The sequence below is a fragment of the Leucoraja erinacea genome, chromosome 9 (assembly GCF_028641065.1).
Source record: "Leucoraja erinacea ecotype New England chromosome 9, Leri_hhj_1, whole genome shotgun sequence".
NCBI lineage: Eukaryota > Metazoa > Chordata > Chondrichthyes > Rajiformes > Rajidae > Leucoraja > Leucoraja erinaceus.
Window position 1 is genome coordinate 39,095,801 of NC_073385.1, and position 19,517 is coordinate 39,115,317.

The 19,517-nt window shown below is 45.2% G+C and overlaps 1 protein-coding gene across 2 annotated transcripts in view; it reads right to left on the reverse strand.

The window, feature by feature from the left end:
• Nucleotides 1-19,517, reverse strand: part of akap6 (A kinase (PRKA) anchor protein 6) — a 370,946-nt gene that overhangs the window by 302,580 nt on the left and 48,849 nt on the right. Inside the window, exons 2-3 of one of the 2 annotated variants that reach the window (XM_055640567.1) lie at nucleotides 16,247-16,345; nucleotides 704-1,017 (exon numbers count right to left, since the gene is read on the reverse strand). In XM_055640567.1, coding sequence (XP_055496542.1) covers nucleotides 704-1,015 — 312 coding nt within the window. In that variant the 5' untranslated portion in view covers nucleotides 1,016-1,017; nucleotides 16,247-16,345. Of the gene's footprint in view, nucleotides 1-703; nucleotides 2,555-16,246; nucleotides 16,346-19,517 lie in introns of those variants that run through there. The other variant, XM_055640568.1, reaches the window with a different exon arrangement.

A 19,517-nucleotide genomic window follows, 5' to 3' on the forward strand; every position in this document is an offset into this window, starting at 1 on the left:
ACGGAATGCGATGGTCTTCAGGTGAAATTATTGGCAAAATATGTTCTCCAAAGGCAATGACAGGTAATTTGAATTTCACAGTACCTTAATTGGTAATGTGACAACGAACAGACCTTGAAAACTTGAGGTCATAAAAATTAGTTATTAAATCATTGGTCAAATTTTATGTTAATCGATATACTTCAGTAATAAATGCCAAGAGGATCATTTCTATTTTTAGCCATGATAAAAATATAGGTTATCCTTTATTTCTAATTCCAGCTATGCTATAGCAAAGATTTTCCACCAGAATTAATGAAATTCTATTATTAATTTGCATCCAATATTCCTTCACCACTTTTTATTTGCTGTTGAAACACATTGTTAAACACCAGTTAGGTAGAATGGGCCAGAGGCTTCTGTGAAAACTATGATTCTTGGTGGAGATAATTCAACATAACAGATTTTGGATTACCTGGATTTCTGTTAAATCGAACCACTGCTAATTACAGTGCCTTGATGTGTCCCAGTTGTGGTTTCTAAATAGTAGAGCTGCACCAATAATGGCTGATCCGATTCCAATCACATCTGCTGTATCTGGCTCATAACCGAGCACTTATACTGCCAAATGGATTAAACTGTACTTGAATATCGAAGTTTCAGTTCAACCAAAAATCGATTTTAATTCTGGTTAAGAGTTTACATGGGCAAAGCACTTTCTTACCTTTAGCTGCACCAGGTGAACATCAACATGCTTATTCTCAGAATCTTGTTGCACAGAATAGGTAAGGTCTCGAACTCGCTCTGATGTCATTCGAAGCCATGTTTCAATTTCTGGCAGGTGTAGGACCACTTTCCAATCTGCGCCAGTGTGAAGTGGGGGAGGCTTCTCATAGCGCTGGATAACATCAAATTCTTTTACCCTTCTCCCCTCCTCCGGTTCTTCTAGAGGGGTAATGTTTGTGATCATGGGAGATGCGTCTGTTGGCATTGCATCCGGCTCTTGGCTCCTCATGGGGGACAGTATGATACTCATGGCTGTTTGGGTAAAAGCAACATGGGAATCCTTTTGAGTTCAGCTGAAAACAATTGCACAGAGCAAAGAAAATAAATCCAAATGTTACAAAGGTATCCAAATCTAAATTATTCCTGTCCATCCTGAGATAGATTTTTAATGTTTTCTGAGAAATACTTAATGGCACAAAAAGTGCCAAGATGTGACACACAGGATCTGATTCATGGAAAGTATTGCTAGTGTGTTTTGCAATTAATCTTAAGAAGGGAGAATAAGACCACAATTAAAAAAAATTAGGATCCATGTTTCTATGTTTCTATGTTTCTATGTGCATCTCTGTACTCCTAAACAACCTACTGTGAAAATATGACATACAAATTCATTGGGAATTTGTATGTCATATTGTATGTCATAATATCCATTTATTGAGTGAACTTCAAACAAATGATTTTAAAATGCGATTAGAGAGCCCTGGAATGCTTTTATTTATTACTGGACACACAATATAATACAATATATATAATACAATATAATGCTTATTAAAATAGAGAGAGGGCAAAGCTGGATCTACTCCAAGGAAATTGTGATGGGCAAGTGACTGAAGTGTTGGTGAGTGAATGTTATGTACCTGCATCCCTAGATCCCTCTGCTCTGCAACACTCAGAGCCCAGCCATTCACTGTGTAGGTCCTGCCCTGGTTTGAGTCCCTAAAATGCAACATCAGCTCAGCCAGGGCACCTACAGTTTCCTTCCTAGCTTCCAACATCCTCGGAAATATCTGATCAGGCCCAGATTTGTCTAGGTTCACACGCTCTAGGATCTTCAGCACCCTCCTCGATCATAATACTGACTGCCCTCAGACATTTCCATTGACTCCCCCAATCCCTGGTCCCCATGTCTTTTTCCGCAGTAAAAATGAGAAATACTGTTTGAAGACCTTGCCTATCTCCTGTGGCTCCATACAGAGTTGACCGCTTTGATTCCTGAGGGGCCCTGTTCCCTCTCTGGTTACCCTTTTTCCTTTAATGTACATATAATCTCTTAGGATTATCCTTAATATTATCTGCAGAGCTATCTCCTGTCCCTTTTTTGCCCTCCTGATTTCCTTTTTTAGCGTGCTCCTCAGTTCCTGAAACTCCTCCAGGGATACACTTGATCCCAGCTGCCTATACCTGCCTCATGCCTCTTACTTATTCTTGTCCAGAGCCTTAATTTCTCTCATCACCCAAGCCTTGCACTTCACTCTAACAGGAAGATGCATGCCCCAGACTCTTGTCAGCACACTTTTAAAAAGATCCAACTTGCCAGACGTTCCTTTTCATTTAAACAACCTGCTCAATCAACTTGAGTGAGTCCTGACAGATATGTAATGTTAAATCATAGAAAATGAACCAGTCACCAAAATTCTGAAAGATTATGATTGGATAGTTTGTGATCAATTATTTTGATTAGTCAGCAAGTTAGCAATAAGATTGCTCAGCAAGTTAGCAATAAAAAGATATACGTTACAAGACAATTTAAAAATAAATGAAGAACTAATTATGCAGAATGCTTAAGATGTAGTATTTTCTGGAACAATTCACTGTTGAAACAGAATCCACCACATTTGAAAGAAAATAATTTGCTTGCAAAAGAGCTCTATAGGGTACAGGAACAAATGGGGGAGATTGATTAAATATCAGAGAACTTGTTTGCTGGACTTAGAAGAGCACCCCATTGCAGCAATGGCCTAGTCTGTAAACAGAACTGCTGCAACCCAAAAAAGTTATGACGGATAATGGAAAGATACCCCTAGTGAGGGAGAGCAGGGGCAAAAGAAGACTGACAAATAGATTGCCCGGCTACAGACAATGGAAGGGAAATGACTATGAGCAGGATTAGAACATTAATGAAGGACAGGGACTCCGTGGTAGAGGGAAATAAGCTCCAGGTTTGTTCTTGTGGTTGGCGGAAAGTAACAATAGCAAAGGGCCTCAGAATACATCAGTGAAGGAAGAAGTGCTTGTTTGATGAAGTGCAGGGACACAGCATTGATAAGTACTTCTTGAAAAGTCAGCCAAATGAAGTTCAGCGACAGGTAGAAAACCACAGATTGCAGGATACCATTACGCCTGTAACTGATGAGGAGAGAACAAGCGCAGTAGAGGGGGATGGTGATGAGGTTAATCTGCCAGTCAGGGAGAAGAGCGGTGGGCTGAAAACTAAGTTAAGTGGCAAGGGGACACAAAAGGAAGGAATCCGTGCAGCTAACGGGAAAGAGAGTGTAGGAAAGGTGTAGGGATGGGACCTAATGAAAGGATACAGAGGGCCATAAAAGGAGGACAGAAGCAAAAGGTAGAAGGGAGATAAGAAAAACGAACCTGAAAGCTTTGTACCTTAATGCGAGGAGCATTCGAAATAAGGTGGATGAATTAAATGCGCAGTTAAGGGCCTGTCCCACTTTCCCGAGTTATTCACAAATTCACCTGAGTTATTCACAAATTCTCCCGAGTTTTCAATCCCGCAGAATGTTTGTAACATAGGAGACCGAAGGAGTCTGTGGATATATCGTAGCGGCTCGTTATGCCAGCCGTAGGTACTCGGGCGTTCAGATAAGTCGGGACGTTTTTTTCCAGCCTGATGAAAAATGTCCACGAGTAAGAAAAAAAGTGACTATAATATAGTAGAACTCTGCATTAGGATCGAGAGTGACATGGTTAATTCAGAGACAAGGGTCCTGAACTTGAATAGAGGAAAGTTTCAAGGTATGAGACGGGAATTGGCTAAGATAGATAGAGATAGAGATAGAGATAGATTTAATTGTCACATGTGCTAGATGGCACAGTGAAATGAAATTCCCATACAATAAAAATAAAAATAAAGGACACAACACACTATAGAATTTAACATAAAACATCCCCACACAGCAGAATGAAAGTTTCCCACTGTGTGGCAAGGCACCAAAGTCAGTCTCTTCCTCCACTGTTCCACGTGGTCAGGGCCTCCCCAAGCCCTCCGCAGTTGCAGCTACGGGCGGCCCGATGTCCAGGACCGCTCGCCGGGGTGATACAAGTCCGACGTCGGGGCTTCAGGACGTCCTCAGCGGCGTGGGCACAGAGTCGGCCCCCTCCTACCGGAGTCGGCGGCTTCCAAAGTCCGTAGGCTGCACCGGCTGGAGACCTGCTGCTGTAGGCCCTCTGCAAGGCGCCCCAGGACTCCACGATGTTGTTCAGCGCCGCCCGCGTTGGAAGCTCTCCGCACCAGAGCTCCACGATGTTGGAGCAACGGCTCAACGCTCCGGAGCTCCAAACGGCGACCCAGGTAGGCATCGCCCGCTCCGCGGTGACTCCAGCGCTGCGCCGCCGCTGTAGCAGCCCCGGTCCGGTTCCCGGTCCCCGGCAGGAAAGGCCGCTCCAATCCAGGTGGTAGGCCGTGAGGTGGGGGACGAGGACGCGACTCGGAGAAATAGTCGCGTCCCCGCCAGGAAGAGACTGGGAGACGGTTTCCCCCTTACCCTCCCCCACATAGAAAAGTTAAAGTTTCCCCCTAAAACAGACTTTGGACTAACAGAAAATTAAAAAAAAGATAGAAATGACAGACAGGCTGTAGGTAGAGGCTGCTGCCAGTGCAGCGCCCCTAGATAGACTGGCAAATTATACTTAAAGGGTTGTCAGTGGAGATGCAATGGCGAAGATTTGAAAACCGCATGAATGAACTCCAGAAATTGTTCATCCCTGTCTGGTGATAAATAAAACTGGGAAGGGTTATATCGGTAGTGAGGAAGATGCTGGAGTCGATTATTAAAGATTTTATAGCAGCACATTTGGAAAGCAGTGACAGGATCGGTCAAAGTCAGCATGAATTTTTACTTGACTAATCTTTTGGAATTTTTTGAGGATGTAACAAATAAATTGTATCATGGAGAGCCAGTGGATGTGATGTATCTGGACTTTCAAAAAGCCTTTGACAAGGTCCCACACAAGAGATTAATGTGCAAAATTAGAGCACATGGCATTGGGGGTAGGGTATTGACATAGATAGAGAACTGATTGGCAGACAGGAAGCAAAGAGTAGGAATTAACGGGTCCTTTTCAGAATTGCAGGTAGTGACTAGTGGGGGTGCCGCAATGCTCGGTGCTGAGACCCCTGTTGTTTAGTTAAGAGTGTTTAATTGTCATGTGTCCCAGATAGAACAATGAAATTCTTACTTGCTGCAGATAAACCAGAATATGTAAACATAGCGCACTGTAAACAATATGATAATCGAGAGAGAAAATAAAATTCTGTGTGTAATAATAATAATAATAATAATAATAATAATGATAATAATAATAATAATAATAATAGTCTATTGAAGGTCAGAGCTTATTTGAGATTGTAGTGTTTAATAGCCTGATGGCTGGAGGGAAGAAGCTGTTCCTGAACCTGGACTTTAGTTTTCAGGCTCCGATACCTTCTTCCCAATGGCAGGGGTGAAATGAATGTCTGGCCAGGATGGTGTGGATCTCTGATGATGCTGCCTTTTTGAGGCAGCAACTCCGATAAATCCCTTCGACGGTGGGGAGGTCAGAGCCGATGATGGACTGGGCAGTTTTCACAATGTTTTGCAGTCTTTTCCGCTCCTGGGCGTTCAAGTTGCCGAACCAAGCCATGATGCAGCCAGCCAATGTACTCTCTACTATTACAATATATATTAACGATTTTGACGAGGGAATTAAATGTAACATCTCCAAGTTTGCGGATGCCACAAGCCTGGGTGGCAGTGTGAGCTGTGAGGAGGATGCAATGAAGCTGCAGGGTGATTTGGATAAGTTGGGTAAGTGGGCAGAAGCATGGGATATGCAGAAAAATGTGGATAAATGTGAGGTTATCCACTTTGGTGGCAAGAACAGGAAGGCAGTTTATTATCTGAATGGTGTCAGATTAGAAGGGGAGGTGCAACGAGGCCTGGGTGTGCTTGTACATCAGTCACTGAAAGTAAAGGGCCTGTCCCACTTGGCCGTCATTCACGCTAGCGTGTGGGTAGCGTGTGGGTAGTGCGTGGGTAGTGCGTGGGTAGCGCCGTATGGGCGCATGAAGTGGTGTGGAGGAGTGTGGAGTGGCGTGGAGGAGTGTGGACTTCGTCCTGCATGAAATCTTCTCGCGCCACCGGCCTGTCGCGTAACTGACGGCCAAAGTGGGACAGGCCCAAGACCCTGGCGTGGCGCAACGTCTCACCTCCAACAGCAGCATAAGCAGGCAAACGATCGCCAAGCTCGGACTGGGGCTCACGGCCGTTGCGGATCCGGATCTGCCCCCTACTCCCAGAGCGGGTCCAAGACGATTGGAGATAGACATGAAATGCTGGAGTAACTCAGCGGGACCGGCAGCATCTCTGGAGAGAAGCAATGGGTGACGTTTCAGGTCGAGACCCTTCTACAGACTGAAGAAGAGTCTCGTCCCGAAACATCACGCATTCTTTCTCTCCAGAGATGCTGCCGGTCCCGCTGAGTTACTCCAGCATTTTGTGTCTATCTTCAAATAACATCACACGCTCCAGACAGCTGTACGGACGCGCGCGACCGTCGTGCGTCAATCACTGCCGGCCTGTCGCGTAAATGACGGCCAAGTGTGACAGGCCCTTAAGTATTCAGATACAGCAGGCAGTGAAGAAAGCCAATGGCATGTTGGCCTTCATTGCGAGAGGATATGAGTTTAGGAGCAAGGTTAAAAGGAAGAAGAGTTAAGAAGTCGGTTAGAAAAACTGAGGGCAGAACACCTTTTGGGGGAGAGAAGGAAGAAGGAGCGAGTCAGGTCAGCATGTTATGGGGATCCATTTAAATTTGTTAAAAGTATGTTTGGTCTGGAAAACGGTGGAAAGTTCAGAGCTTCAAAGGAAGAGCTCAAGGAATATGTAAAAAGGACATTTTTACATATTCGCTCCATAGCTGCCTCGCCAGCTGAGTTTCTCCAGCATTTTTATCTACCTGTAAATACTCAGATATAGAAAAGACCTAGACCAAGTGCAGACCCGTTGGGTCTGTTCCCCCAACGTGCGGTTGTTGGGGGGGGAGGCGGCATGCAGCATCACGCTAATGGAGGGGAGGAGGGGAGAGGGGAGAGGGGAGAGAGAGAGGGGCAAAAAAAGAGGGAAGGGGAAGAGAAGGAGGGGGAAGAGGGGGGGGGGGGGGAAGAGAGAGAGAGAGGGGGGGGGGGAGAGAGGGGGAGGGGGAAGAGTAGAGGGGGGGAGAGGAGGAAAGGGGGAGAGGAGAAGGGGAGAGGGGAAGAGCAGAGGGGGGGGAGGAGAGGAGGGGGAGGAGAGGAGGGGGGGAGGAGAGAGGGGGGGGAGGAGAGGAGGAGAGGGGAGGGGAGGGGGGGGGAGAGGGGAGAGGGGGGGGGGGGGGAGAGGGGGGGGGGGGGGGAGGGGGGGGGGAGGGGGGGAGGGGGGGGGGGGGGGGAAGGGGGGGGGGGGGGGGGGAGAGGGGGGGGGGGGGGGGGGAGGGGGGGGGGGGGGGGGGGGGGGGGGGGGGGGAGAGAGAGTGCCTTTTTACTTCAACCCAAACCCAAACCACCATTTGCAGGCAGTGCCTTTTTACCTCTAACCATATTTTCATTTTCAAACCAAATTAAGGGTACTACTCACAGTGCTGTAGACATTTGTCAGTGTCATTCAGAGCTCTGATTGAGGCACACCACTTGCAGAGACTGATTGAGGCACACCACTTGCAGAGACTGATTGAAGCACACCACTTCCTGGTTTTATAGTCCCTCCCCCTCCCTCCAGCAGGGGCAGCAGAGAGAATGGGGAATTTTGTAAAAACATTAATATCTCTGTCAATTTTCATCGACGGGAAAAATCCTCGGCACACATACGGCGGAGGGGGGCTCTCAGCGAGGTGGCCAAAAATGACGGCCGTAAGTGGCGGCGTATTCTCGGAAATCGGAGCACAGAAAGCCAAAACCGGTCAAGAACAGAGTTAGTAATATAGATAAGGAAATGGGTTTCATTCCAGATATACCACCGCTAGGAGAGATAGAGTATAAGATAGGGGAGACACAAAATGCTGGTGTAACTCTGGAGAGAAGGAATGGGTGACGTTTTGGGTCGAGACCCTTCTTCAGACTGATGTCAGTGGAGTGGGCGGGACAAAGATAGAATGTAGTTAGAGACTAAGACTGGTGGGAGAACTGGGAAGGGGAGGGGATAGAGAGGGCTATTTGATGTTAGAGAAGTCAATGTTCATACCGCTGGGGTGTTAACTATCCAAACGAAATATGAGGTGCTCTGTTCCTCCAATTTGCGCTGGACCTCACTCTGACAATGGAGGAGACCAGAAAGGTCAGACTGGGAATGGGAGGGCAGTTCAAGTGCTGAGCAACCGGGAGATCAGGTAAGTTAAGACGGACTGAGTGGAGGTGTTCAGCGAAACGATCGCCGAGCCTGCGCTTGGTCTCGCCGATGTAGATAAATTGACACCTAGAACAGCATAAGATAAGAGTATAAGATAAGAGTATAAGATAGATGTTAGGCCACCAGATTGGAAGGAAGTGGAAGCAGTAAAATGGCGTGCAATGGCTTCTTCAGCCCTAAGGCCGAATGGAGACCCTCTACTGGGTATATAAAAGTGCGCCTGATTTAATAATAATAATACAATAATACTTTATTAGCCAAGTATGTTAAACTTGGATTCTTGTGGAGGGTCTTGTGAATAGTTTGGAAGAAACAGATCATATCAAGGTTTTGGCAAAGAGCAGGTGGAATTTTAATTCCCAAAGAGAAATGGTCTTAAATCAGTTTAGGCCTACATGTCTCCCAAATGTCGATGGCAAGATTTTCTTCAGTATAGTGGCACAGAGTCGAGCAGGTTATTTAGAAAGGAACACGTTAATAGATACCACAGTGCAGAAAACAGGAATCCCAGGTTTTGCAGGTAGCTCAGAACACATTGGTATAATATTGCACCAGATTCAGGCAGCCAAGCTTCAGAGAAGCGATTTACGTAGTGTTTTTGGGTCTGGCAAATGCATCTGGCTCTGTACCGCATAGAATTATTTGGAGTGCTTTTGATTTTTTTTAGAGTTCCAGAATTGATAGTAAATTTAATGAAAGCATATTTCCAATATGTCCAAATGTATTTTAGGATGAGTAGAAGCCAGCTAAAAGCTTGGGTCGGTGGTAGAACAGGAAGTTGGATAACTCTGAACAGGTTCAATCACTTAGAACAGATGTTATTGATGGGTTAGAAACGATAGAGAAGTCAGGAATTCCAGGCAAGTTGTGGTGTTTGCAGTTTGGGTTAGTCCCCAGGTTGATGTGGCCATTAACAGTATATGAGGTGCCAATGTCTAAGGCGGAAAGGGTTGAGAGATTGATTAGTTCAGAAATTAGTAAATTTTTAGGAGTTCCTCGGTGTCTTCGTAATATGGCTTTATATGGGAAAGGTATTCTCGATTTACCATTGTCTAACCTAACAGGAGAATTTCAATGTGCTAAGGTGAGGCTAGAGTTGCAATTATCAGGGAGCAAGGATACCTTAGTTAGTAATCTGGTGCCAAGTGCAAGTAGAGGGAGGAAGTGGAACTCAAGGCAGGCAGTACATAAAGCACAGGCAGCTCTGAGGCCGACAGACATTGTTGGTAAAGTGCAGCAAGGGAGAGGAGGCCTAGGGCTCAGCACAGGAAAACTAGTGTGGAGTGAGGCAGGTCCAACAGAGAGGAGGAAATTGGTTGTAGAGCAGGTATGTCATCAGGATAAAGCAGTGAGATGTAAAAGGGCAGTGGCTCAGGTTAAGCAGGGACAGTGGATAAATTGGGACAGTGTAGATAAGAAGAGGTTTAGCTGGAGTGACCTGTGGTGCATGGAGGCAGGTCATGCAAGTTTCATTTTAGGGTTTATGATGTGCTAACATCACCGCAGAACCTCTAACAATGGGTAGGTGAGAACGCGACGTGTTCCCTGTGTTCAGGGGTGGCAACCATGAGGTATATGTTGTCGGGATGCAAGACTAGTCTTTCTCAAGGTCGGTATACTTGATTGCATAACCAAGTCTTGAAGTGTATAGCTGCAGCAATTGAGAGGAGGAGAGCACAAGTTAACTCAGTGTGCATTAGGACTGAGTGTAGCTATTCATTTTGTCCATGAGGGAGAGAAAGGCACAGGGGGATAGTTTTCAGACAGGCATGAGTTAGGCCAGCTAAAGGGAGCCAATGATTGGGAGATGCAGATAGACTTGGAGGAAAGCTTGTTGTTCCACAGGAAATAATTAGCACTAGTTTGCAGGCACATAGTGTTATGGTCAGTTAGTCAGCGATAGTGTTTTTTATAGAACTGACGGTGCCTTGGGAGAACTCAGTGGATGAGGCTTATGAAAGGAAAAAGCTTAGATATGTAGATTTGGCAGCAGAGGTTGAGCAGTGAGGAAAGAAAGCTAGTGTACGTCCATTAGAGGTGGGTTGTAGAGGTTTCAGAGTGAGATCAACCATGTGGGAGAGCTAGGAATTTGCGGTCAGAGTGCATCAGGCCATAAAGGAGATGTCAGAGACAGCATAGCAAGACAGCAGGTGGATTTGGTGGAGAAGAAGGTATCAATTGGGGGAAGAATGGAAATGTATAACATGCAGTTAGTGTATTCCTTCCGGTTGTTTCCGCGAGGTTAACATTAGTGGCGCAACGATTGTTTGATGGAGGGTTAAGATATAAGACAGGATGCAGGTGTTTAGCATTTGTTTAAGTGTTGAATCAAACATCTGTAGTTTCTTTTACTTGGTAGATATTTACATAGTTAGCTACTCAGTTGTGCACAGATGGCAAGATCAGGTATTGAGGAGGTGGTTCTGGGACACCAGAACAAACTGTTGATGCATCCCAAGGTGTTGTGGGACGAGCTCAATGAAACAGTAGTGAGGGTTGGTGTCCACTTGATAACCCCAAGGATATACTGACATCTACTTGCCTACATTTTGTTGTTCTATAGTTTAATTGTGTAAAGGCATCCTAGATTCTCATGTGGCATTGGGATTGGGTCTCTTGGTTAAACATTTAGCTTGTGTGTTTGTTAACATGTAGAAAGCTTATTATTGAATATGGAGTTAGTTATTGTCCTATAGTATGTGTGTAAAAGCAATTTAGATACTACTTTGGCACTGGGCTTGGTGTTCTTGCTTGAGCGCATATCCTGATGTTATAGCACGCATACTTCGTGTTTTAACAGTAACTAGACCAAGTGCCCCACCGCAATATTCCAGCACTCACCCCTTCCCCCAACGCAACGCGGGGTGTGTGGGGCACAGGGGTGTGTGTGTGTGGAGGTGTGTGGGGGGGGGGAGGGGGTGTGTGGGCAGAGGGTAGGGGTAGGTGGGGGGGAGGGGGGTTTGGGCAGGAGGTGGGAGGTGCATGGGGCGAAAGGGATTACTTTATGGCAGAGCATATTTCAGAACTATGTGCATTGAAGTCTCCACGGTTTCTGAGCTGCTGTCAGGAATGTGAAGTTGGAGAATGACCTTGAATAACTTTCTCAGCAGCTGGTCTGTAAGTGGGATTGAATTCCTTTACCACGGTGAAGAGAGTTGGCTGTATTACTTTCAAAGCATATTTGGTCCGCGATGGGAAGTGTGTGGGAGGGGAGGGAGGGAGGGAGGGAGGGAGGGAGGGAGGGAGGGAGGGAGGGAGGGAGGGAGGGGCGGTGAGGAGGGAGCATGGCGCTGTGGGAGGGAGGGAGGCAGCGGCCTCGTGTGCCGACCCGAGCGAGGCCACAGGCGGGCATGGACCCAAGGACCCGAGTGAGACCGCGGGCGGGCGTGGACCCGAGCGAGGCGTCGGGCCGACCCGAGCGAGGCCGCATCTTCAGTGTGACTGGGCCAGGCAAAGGTAGGGGATTTCCAGAACATTCCAGAATGGCGCCCCCCCCCCCCCCTGTGATGAAACTGTTGGGGAGGTGGAGAGGGCGATGACCCCCCTCCCCTTGTGAGGGCATTGTGACGTCATTCGAATCTTTGGCCATTTCGGCTTTTTTTTTCAACTTTAATCATGAGTAACTTTTAAAATATAGCATGAAATGTGAATCTGTAAAAATTTCAACTCTAGCACATAGAGCTTTGACGAAGGTAGAATAACACACACACACATACAAGATGAGACTTTTATAGGTTTGGAGATGTGATTTATAGGATGTTGTATGGACATGGGGACTCTTGTATTCGAGGGGATACTAAGCTATCAAATTTCCACTTGTCTGTCATTAGACTTCTGCATTTGCATAGAAACATAGAAACATAGAAAATAGGTGCAGGAGTAGGCCATTCGGCCCTTCGAGCCTGCACCGCCATTCAATATGATCATGGCTGATCATCCAACTCAGTATCCTGTACCTGCCTTCTCTCCATACCCCCTGATCCCTTTAAGCCACAAGAGCCACATCTAACTCCCTCTTAAATATAGCCAATGAACTGGCCTCAACTCCCTTCTGTGGCAGAGAATTACACAGATTCACCACTCTCTGTGTGAAAAATGTTTTTCGCATCTCGGTCCTAAAAGACTTCCCCCTTATCCTTAAACTGTGACTCCTTGTTCTGGACTTCCCCAATATCAGGAACAATCTTCCTGCATCTAGCCTGTCCAACCCCTTAAGAATTTTGTAAGTTTCTATAAGATCCCCCCTCAATCATCTAAATTCTAGCGAGTACAAGCCGAGTCTTTTTTCATATGAAAGTCGTGACATCCCAGGAATCAGTCTGGTGAACCTTCTCTGTACTCCCTCTATGGCAAGAATGTCTTTCCTCAGATTAGGAGACCAAAACTGTATGCAATACTCCAGGTGTGGTCTCACCAAAACCCTGTACAACTGCAGTAGAACCTCCCTGCTCCTATACTCAAATCCTTATGCTATGAATGCTAACATACCATTCGCTTTCTTCACTGCCTGCTGCACGTGCATGCCTACTGTCAATGACTGGTGTACCATGACACCCAGGTCTTGTTGCATCTCCCCTTTTCCTAATTGGCCACCATTCAATAATAGTCTACTTTCCTGTTTTGCCACCAAAGTAGATAATCTCACATTGATCCATATTTAACTGCATTTGCCATGCATTTGCCCACTCACACAACCTATCCAAGTCACCTTGCAGCCTCCTAGCATCCTCCTCACAGCTAACACTGCCCCCCAGCTTCGTGTCATCCGCAAACTTGGAGATGTTGCATTCAATTCCCTCGTCCTAATCATTAATATATATGGAAAATAGCTGGGGTCCCAGCACTGAGCCTTGCAGTACCCCACTAGTCACTGCCTGCCATTCTGAAAAGGACCCATTTACTCCTACTTCTTGCTTCCTGCCAGCCAGTTCTCTATCCACATCAATACTGAACCCCCAATATCATGTGCTTTATGTTTGTATACTAATCTCTTATGTGGGACCTTGTCAAAAGCCTTCTGAAGGTCCAGATATAACACATCCACTGGTTCTCCCTTATCCACTCTACTAGTTACATCCTCGAAAAATTCTATAAGATTCGTCAGACATGATTTCCCTTTCATAAATCCATGCTGACTTTGTCCAATGATTTCACCCACTTTCCAAATGTGCTGCTATCCCATCTTTAATAACTGACTAGCATTTTCCCCACTACCGATGTTAGACTAACTGGACTGTAATTCCCCTTTTTTCTCTCTCCCGCCCTTTTTAAAAAGTGGGGTTACATTAGCTACCCTCCAATCCTCAGGAACTACTCCAGAATCTAAAGAGTTTTGAAAAATTATCACTAATGCATCCACTATTTCTGGGGCTACTTCCTTAAGTACTCTGGGATGCAGCCTATCTGGCTCTGGGGATTTATCGGCTTTTAATCCATTCAATTTGCCTATCACCGCTTCCCGACTAACCTGGATTTCACTCTGTTCCTCCATCTCATTTGACCCCTGGTCCCCTGCTATTTCCGACAGATTATTTATGTCTTCCTTAGTGAAGCCAGAACCAAAGTAGTTATTCAATTGGTCTGCCATGTCCTTGTTCCCCATGATCAATTCACCTGTTTCTGACTGCAACGGACCTACATTTGTTTTAACTAATCTTTTTCTCTTCACACATCTATAAAAACCTTTGCAGTCAGTTTTTATGTTCCCTGCCAGTTTTCTTTCATAATCTATTTTCCCTTTCCTAATTAAGCCATTTGTCCTCCTCTGCTGAACTCTGAATTTCTCCCAGTTCTCTGGTAGGCTGCTTTTTCTGGCTAAGTTGTATGCTTCATCTTTTGTTTTGATACTATCCCTGATTTCCCTTGTTATCCACGGATGCACTACCTTCCCTGATTTATTTATTTACCAAACTGGGATGAACAATTGTTGTAGTTCATCCATGCAGTCTTTAAATGCCCTCCATTGCATATCCACCATCAACCCTTTAAGAATCAATTGCCAGTCTATCTTGGGCAATTCACATTTCATACCCTCAAAGTTACCTTTCATTAAGTTCAGAACCCTTGTTTCTGAATTAACAATGTCACTCTCCATCCTAATGAAGAACTCAACCATATTATGGTCACTCTTGCCCAAGGGGCCATGCGCAACAAGACTGCTAACTAACCCTTCCTCATTACTCAATATCCAGTCTAGAATAGCCTGCTCTCTCATTGGTTCCTCTACATGTCTGCATCTCTTGACTTATTGGATGATTGCCTTTTACAAATTAGACATTTCAGAGAATGTGTCAGTATTGAAGTGTCTGGGTGTGTCTCAGAATTTCAATATAGTATTTCGAAATACCATTGCTTGTAGGAAACCTGAAAGATCAAACTATAAGCAAGTTCGGTATTCCGAAAAATGCAAGGAATCATGGGATTTGTCAAAGGTCACAAGCGATAAAAACTCTCGGCAGCCGTGCTGCGGCATGGACATAGACCTGCTCCTCATCTGCAGCCAGGAGCGATCCTGGGTCTCCGGCGCCGCAATTGCTGCCGAACCGCCACTGGACCATCTCCGTCCCCTCCCGAGTGCCCCCCTCTCCCATCCTGAGGCCAGGGACATCGGGAGTCAGACTGGAGTGGCACCCCGAGGCCCACTGCCAGCGCGGAGGAGCAGCGCTAAATCCAGCGCAACTCTGCCTGTTAACCTCCCAGCCCTGCCTGGACCTACGGTAATGACATCCCAGGCTTACAGCCAGCGCGGAGAAGCAGGGCTAAATCCAGCTCAACTCTGCCTGTTAACCTACCAGCCCTGCCTGAACTTACAGTAATGACGTCCCAGGCCCACGGCCGGCGCGAAGAAGCAGCACTAAATCCAGCTCAACTCCGCCAGCCCTGCCTGGACTGACGGGACACCAGCCCGGAGCTATGGAGTTAGCCCTGATTCTCCACGCTGGCTGTAAGCCTGGGCTGTCGCTCCCATAAGTCCAGGTAGGGCTGGTAGGTTAACAGGCAGAGTTGAGCTGGATTTAGCCCTGCTTCTCCATGCTGGCTGTGAACCTGGGGGCGCCGCTCCTGCCTGACTCCTGGCGTCTCTGACCACCCCCGGACAGGGGAAGGAGCACTCGGGAGGGGACGGGTGGCGGTTCGGCAGCAAAAGCGGCGCCGGAGACCCGGGATCCATCCTGGCTGCGAATGAGGCGCAGGCCTATGTCCATGCTGTAGCAAGGCTGCCGAGAGTGTGTTTTTCGCTTGTGACCTATGACCTAGGCATGCGCAGTCAGAATACCGAACTCGCTTATTGTTCCTGCAAATTATTACAGGGCGTTTTTATTTTTTCCCGAGTTTAATTTAGTTTAGAGATACAGCATGGAAACAGGCCCTTTGGCCCAATGAGTCCACACGAGTTCTATGTCAGTCTAAAGAAGGGTTTTGGCCCGAAACATCACCTATTTCCTTCGCTCCATAGATGCTGCTGCACCCGCTGAGTTTCTCCAGCATTTTTGTGTACCTCCGAGTTCTATGTCATCCCACTTTTGCAACCCTCCTTACATGTTAGGGGCAATTTACAGTGGCTAATTAACCTACAAACTCACACAACCTCAGGCAAGAACTGATTAGCAGATTAGCATATTCTGAATTCCTCTTTGAAATCATTTGAAGTTCTCTTTAAGGGAGATAATTAGTTCATAAATAGGGAGAAAAAGACCAATGCAGGATATTATATAGGTGCTTGAGTCCATTTAGTAAGAACGTGGCTGATCTAACATTGATCCTAATTTCATTTCTAGCCTTTCATTCATGTACACCCATCATCCTGACTATATATCCACATTTACATTCCCTTGTTCTATACATTTTTAATTCACTTACCTTTCACCTTTTGTCATGTAACCTACCTGTGGCGTTTATTGATGCCAGTGTTCACTATTGTCCTGGAATATCAACTTTTTTTCGTAGGTCTACAGATTGCTAGTTCTATCTTGATGTTTTTCTCCCTGCAATGAAAGAATAATAAATAAATAAATAATAAAAAGCGATGCTGTGAGGATGAGTTCAACATGATACTTTCAGATTTACAGATATCACAATAGTTTTATTAACAGCGACTTTTGGAAATGGCTGGGTTGAGTTTAATTTCTATTTTATAGTCAGCTCCCGTGATTATTTGAGTGGCTACATTTTCAAAGATTATTATTTGGAACACATCTTTAGAGGCATTAAGGAGGGGAGAATTGCAAATCTAAATAAAAAATGTGAGCCATGGTTCAATTAATTTCCTCTTTGAGCCAAAACATTATAGCATAAAATGTTAATCCTAATGCTTGGGCAAAAAAACTAACACTCCAGTGCAACACCGAGGGAGAATTATGCCACCTGAGATTATACCTTTCAGATGTGATTTAAACCTAATTTCATATGACTGCAATAGATCCCACTGCACTATTTTGATGAAGGGTTTAACCCAGAACCACATCTTAAAAAACATATTATAATGACCTTGAGCTCATGTTGGAAGCTTGCAGTGTGTGCAAATGAGCTGCAGTATTTCCTATTTTACAACCGTAACAACCCTGGAAGTACTTCATTGACTGTAAAGGGCTCTGGGACATACGGAAAGGGCTTAAACACATCAACACATAAGGAAATCTTACTTTATGTAAATCTAAACAAGCCTCATTCTTGTCAAAGGATTGCATATCCAGAATTCAAACTAATGCAAACCTAGACCCAAGAGTCAAAGATGTCTCCTGCCTCCCTTTTGCCCTCTTGATTTGTTTAGTATGCTCCTCAGTTCCCTGATTACCTTCAGGGATATACTTGATCCCAGTTGCCTATACCTGTCCCATGCTCCCTTCTTTTTCCTGATCAGAGCCTCAATATCTCATAATCCAGGGTTCTTTACTCTTACCTGCCCTGCACTCCAACAGGGCATGCCCTGAACTCTTGTCAGCACACTTTTAAAAGCATCCCATTTTCTGGAAGTTCTTTCGCCCACAAACAACTTACTTGAATAAACTTGAGCAAGTTCCTGTCTCATACCATCAAAGTTGGCCTTGCTCGATTCAGAATTTTAACTTTGATTTTGTGCATAACTATTTTAAATCTAACTTAAAAGGCTCACCCATATACACTTCAGTAACTTGCCCTTTCCGATTTCCAAATGTAGATCAAGCTTTGGCCACTCCCTTGTATGGCCCTCTACATATGGCCTGAGGAAACTTTTCTGCACACATTTGACAAATTTTACTCTGTCTTATTCCTTGACACTATGGCAGTCTTTGTATATATTGGGAAAGTTAAAATCCCCTGCTATGATAACTCTGGGACTAATAGTCTTGCAGCTGCCTGCAATCTTCTGGCATATTTATTTTTCTAATTCCCATTGACTATTTGGGGACTTATAGTACACTCACAACAAAATGATTATCCATTTTTTATTACTATGCTCTACTCATATAGCCTCACTGGACGAACCATCTGGAACGTCATCTTGGACTACTACTGTGACGTTCTCCTTAATCAATAAAGCAACACCCCTAATCTTTTACCACCACCTCTATCTTGCCTGTAACAGCTGTACCCTGGAACATTAGGCAGCTAGTCCTATCCCTCTCTTAGCTAGGGCTACAATGTCCCAGTTGCTCGTAACGATCCATGCCCAGAGTTCATCTGCTTTCCCCGTCAGGCCCCTCCCATTAAAATAAATGCATTTCAATCCAACTTTCCTTCCTCACTCTTAGCTCTGCTCAGCCCATCCTATCCACTGCACTTTATTCCATCACCTTCCATACCGACTTCCAACCTCTCACCTCATGTCCTCATGTATGGTATAAACTGCCTGGGCAGCATGCAAATCAAATTTTGCCCTCTGTATCTTGGTGCATGTGACAATAATAAACCCATACTCATATAAAGTTTATTGATGATACAAAAATTGATGTCATGATGCATTTTGAGGAGAATGAGGAGAGGACCAAAGTAGAAAGGAGTGCAGAGAGGATTGCCAGGACTCAAGGTCCTGAGCTATAGGGGGAGTCAAGAGTGTTTTATTGTTATATGTCCGAGATAGAACAATGAAATTCTTACTTGCTGCTGCATAACAGAATATTTAAATCTGGCACTCTGGAAACAATATGATAAACGAGAGGAAATATATATGTATGTGTATATATATATGCATGTGTATATATATGTATGTATATATATGTATGTGTATATATGTATATATATATATATACATATACACACACATATATACTCAAAAAACAAACAATAGTGGTGCAATAATAATAATCTATTGCAGTTCAGAGCTTATTTGAGGTTGTAGTGTTTAATAGCCTGATGGCTGGACGGAAGAAGCTGTTCCTGAACCTGGACGTTATAGTTTTCAGGCTCCTGAATCTTCTTCCCGATGACAGGGGTGAAATGAGTGTGTGGCCAGGATGGTGTGGGTCTCTGATGATGCTGGCTCCCTTTTTGAGGCAGCGACTCCAATAAATCCCTTTGATGCTGGGGAGGTCAGAGCCGGTGATGGACTGGGCAATGTTCACCACTTTTTTGCAGTCTTTTCCTCTCCTGGACATTCAAGTTGCCGAACCAGGCCATGATGCAACCAGTTAATATGCTCTCTACTGCACACCTGTAGAAGTTCAAGAGAATCATCCTTGACATACCGAATCTCTGTAATCTTCTCAGGAAGTAGAGGCGTTGATGTGCTTTATTTATAATTGCATCAGTGTGCCGGGAAAGATCTTCGGAAATATGCACGCCCAGGAATTTGAAGTTTTTGACTCTCTCCACCATCATCCCATTGATATAAGCAGGATTGTGGGTCCTCATCTTTCCTCTTCCAAAGTCCACAATCAGTTCATTGGTTTTACTGATATTGAGAGCCAGGTTGTTGTGCTGACACCATTTGGTCAATTGGTTGATCTCATTTCTATACTCTGACTCATCACCATCTGTAATTTGTCCAACAACGGTGGTGTCATCAGCGAATTTGAAGATGAAGTTTGTAATGAGTATAGAATGAGTAGAGCAGGGGGCTGAGCACGCAGCCTTGAGGTGTTCTCCCTATCAAAGCATGCGTAGAACCTGGACGTTATAGGTCCAGCTGTACACCTGTACATGGTACTAACACCATCATCAAGTATGCAGATGATACAA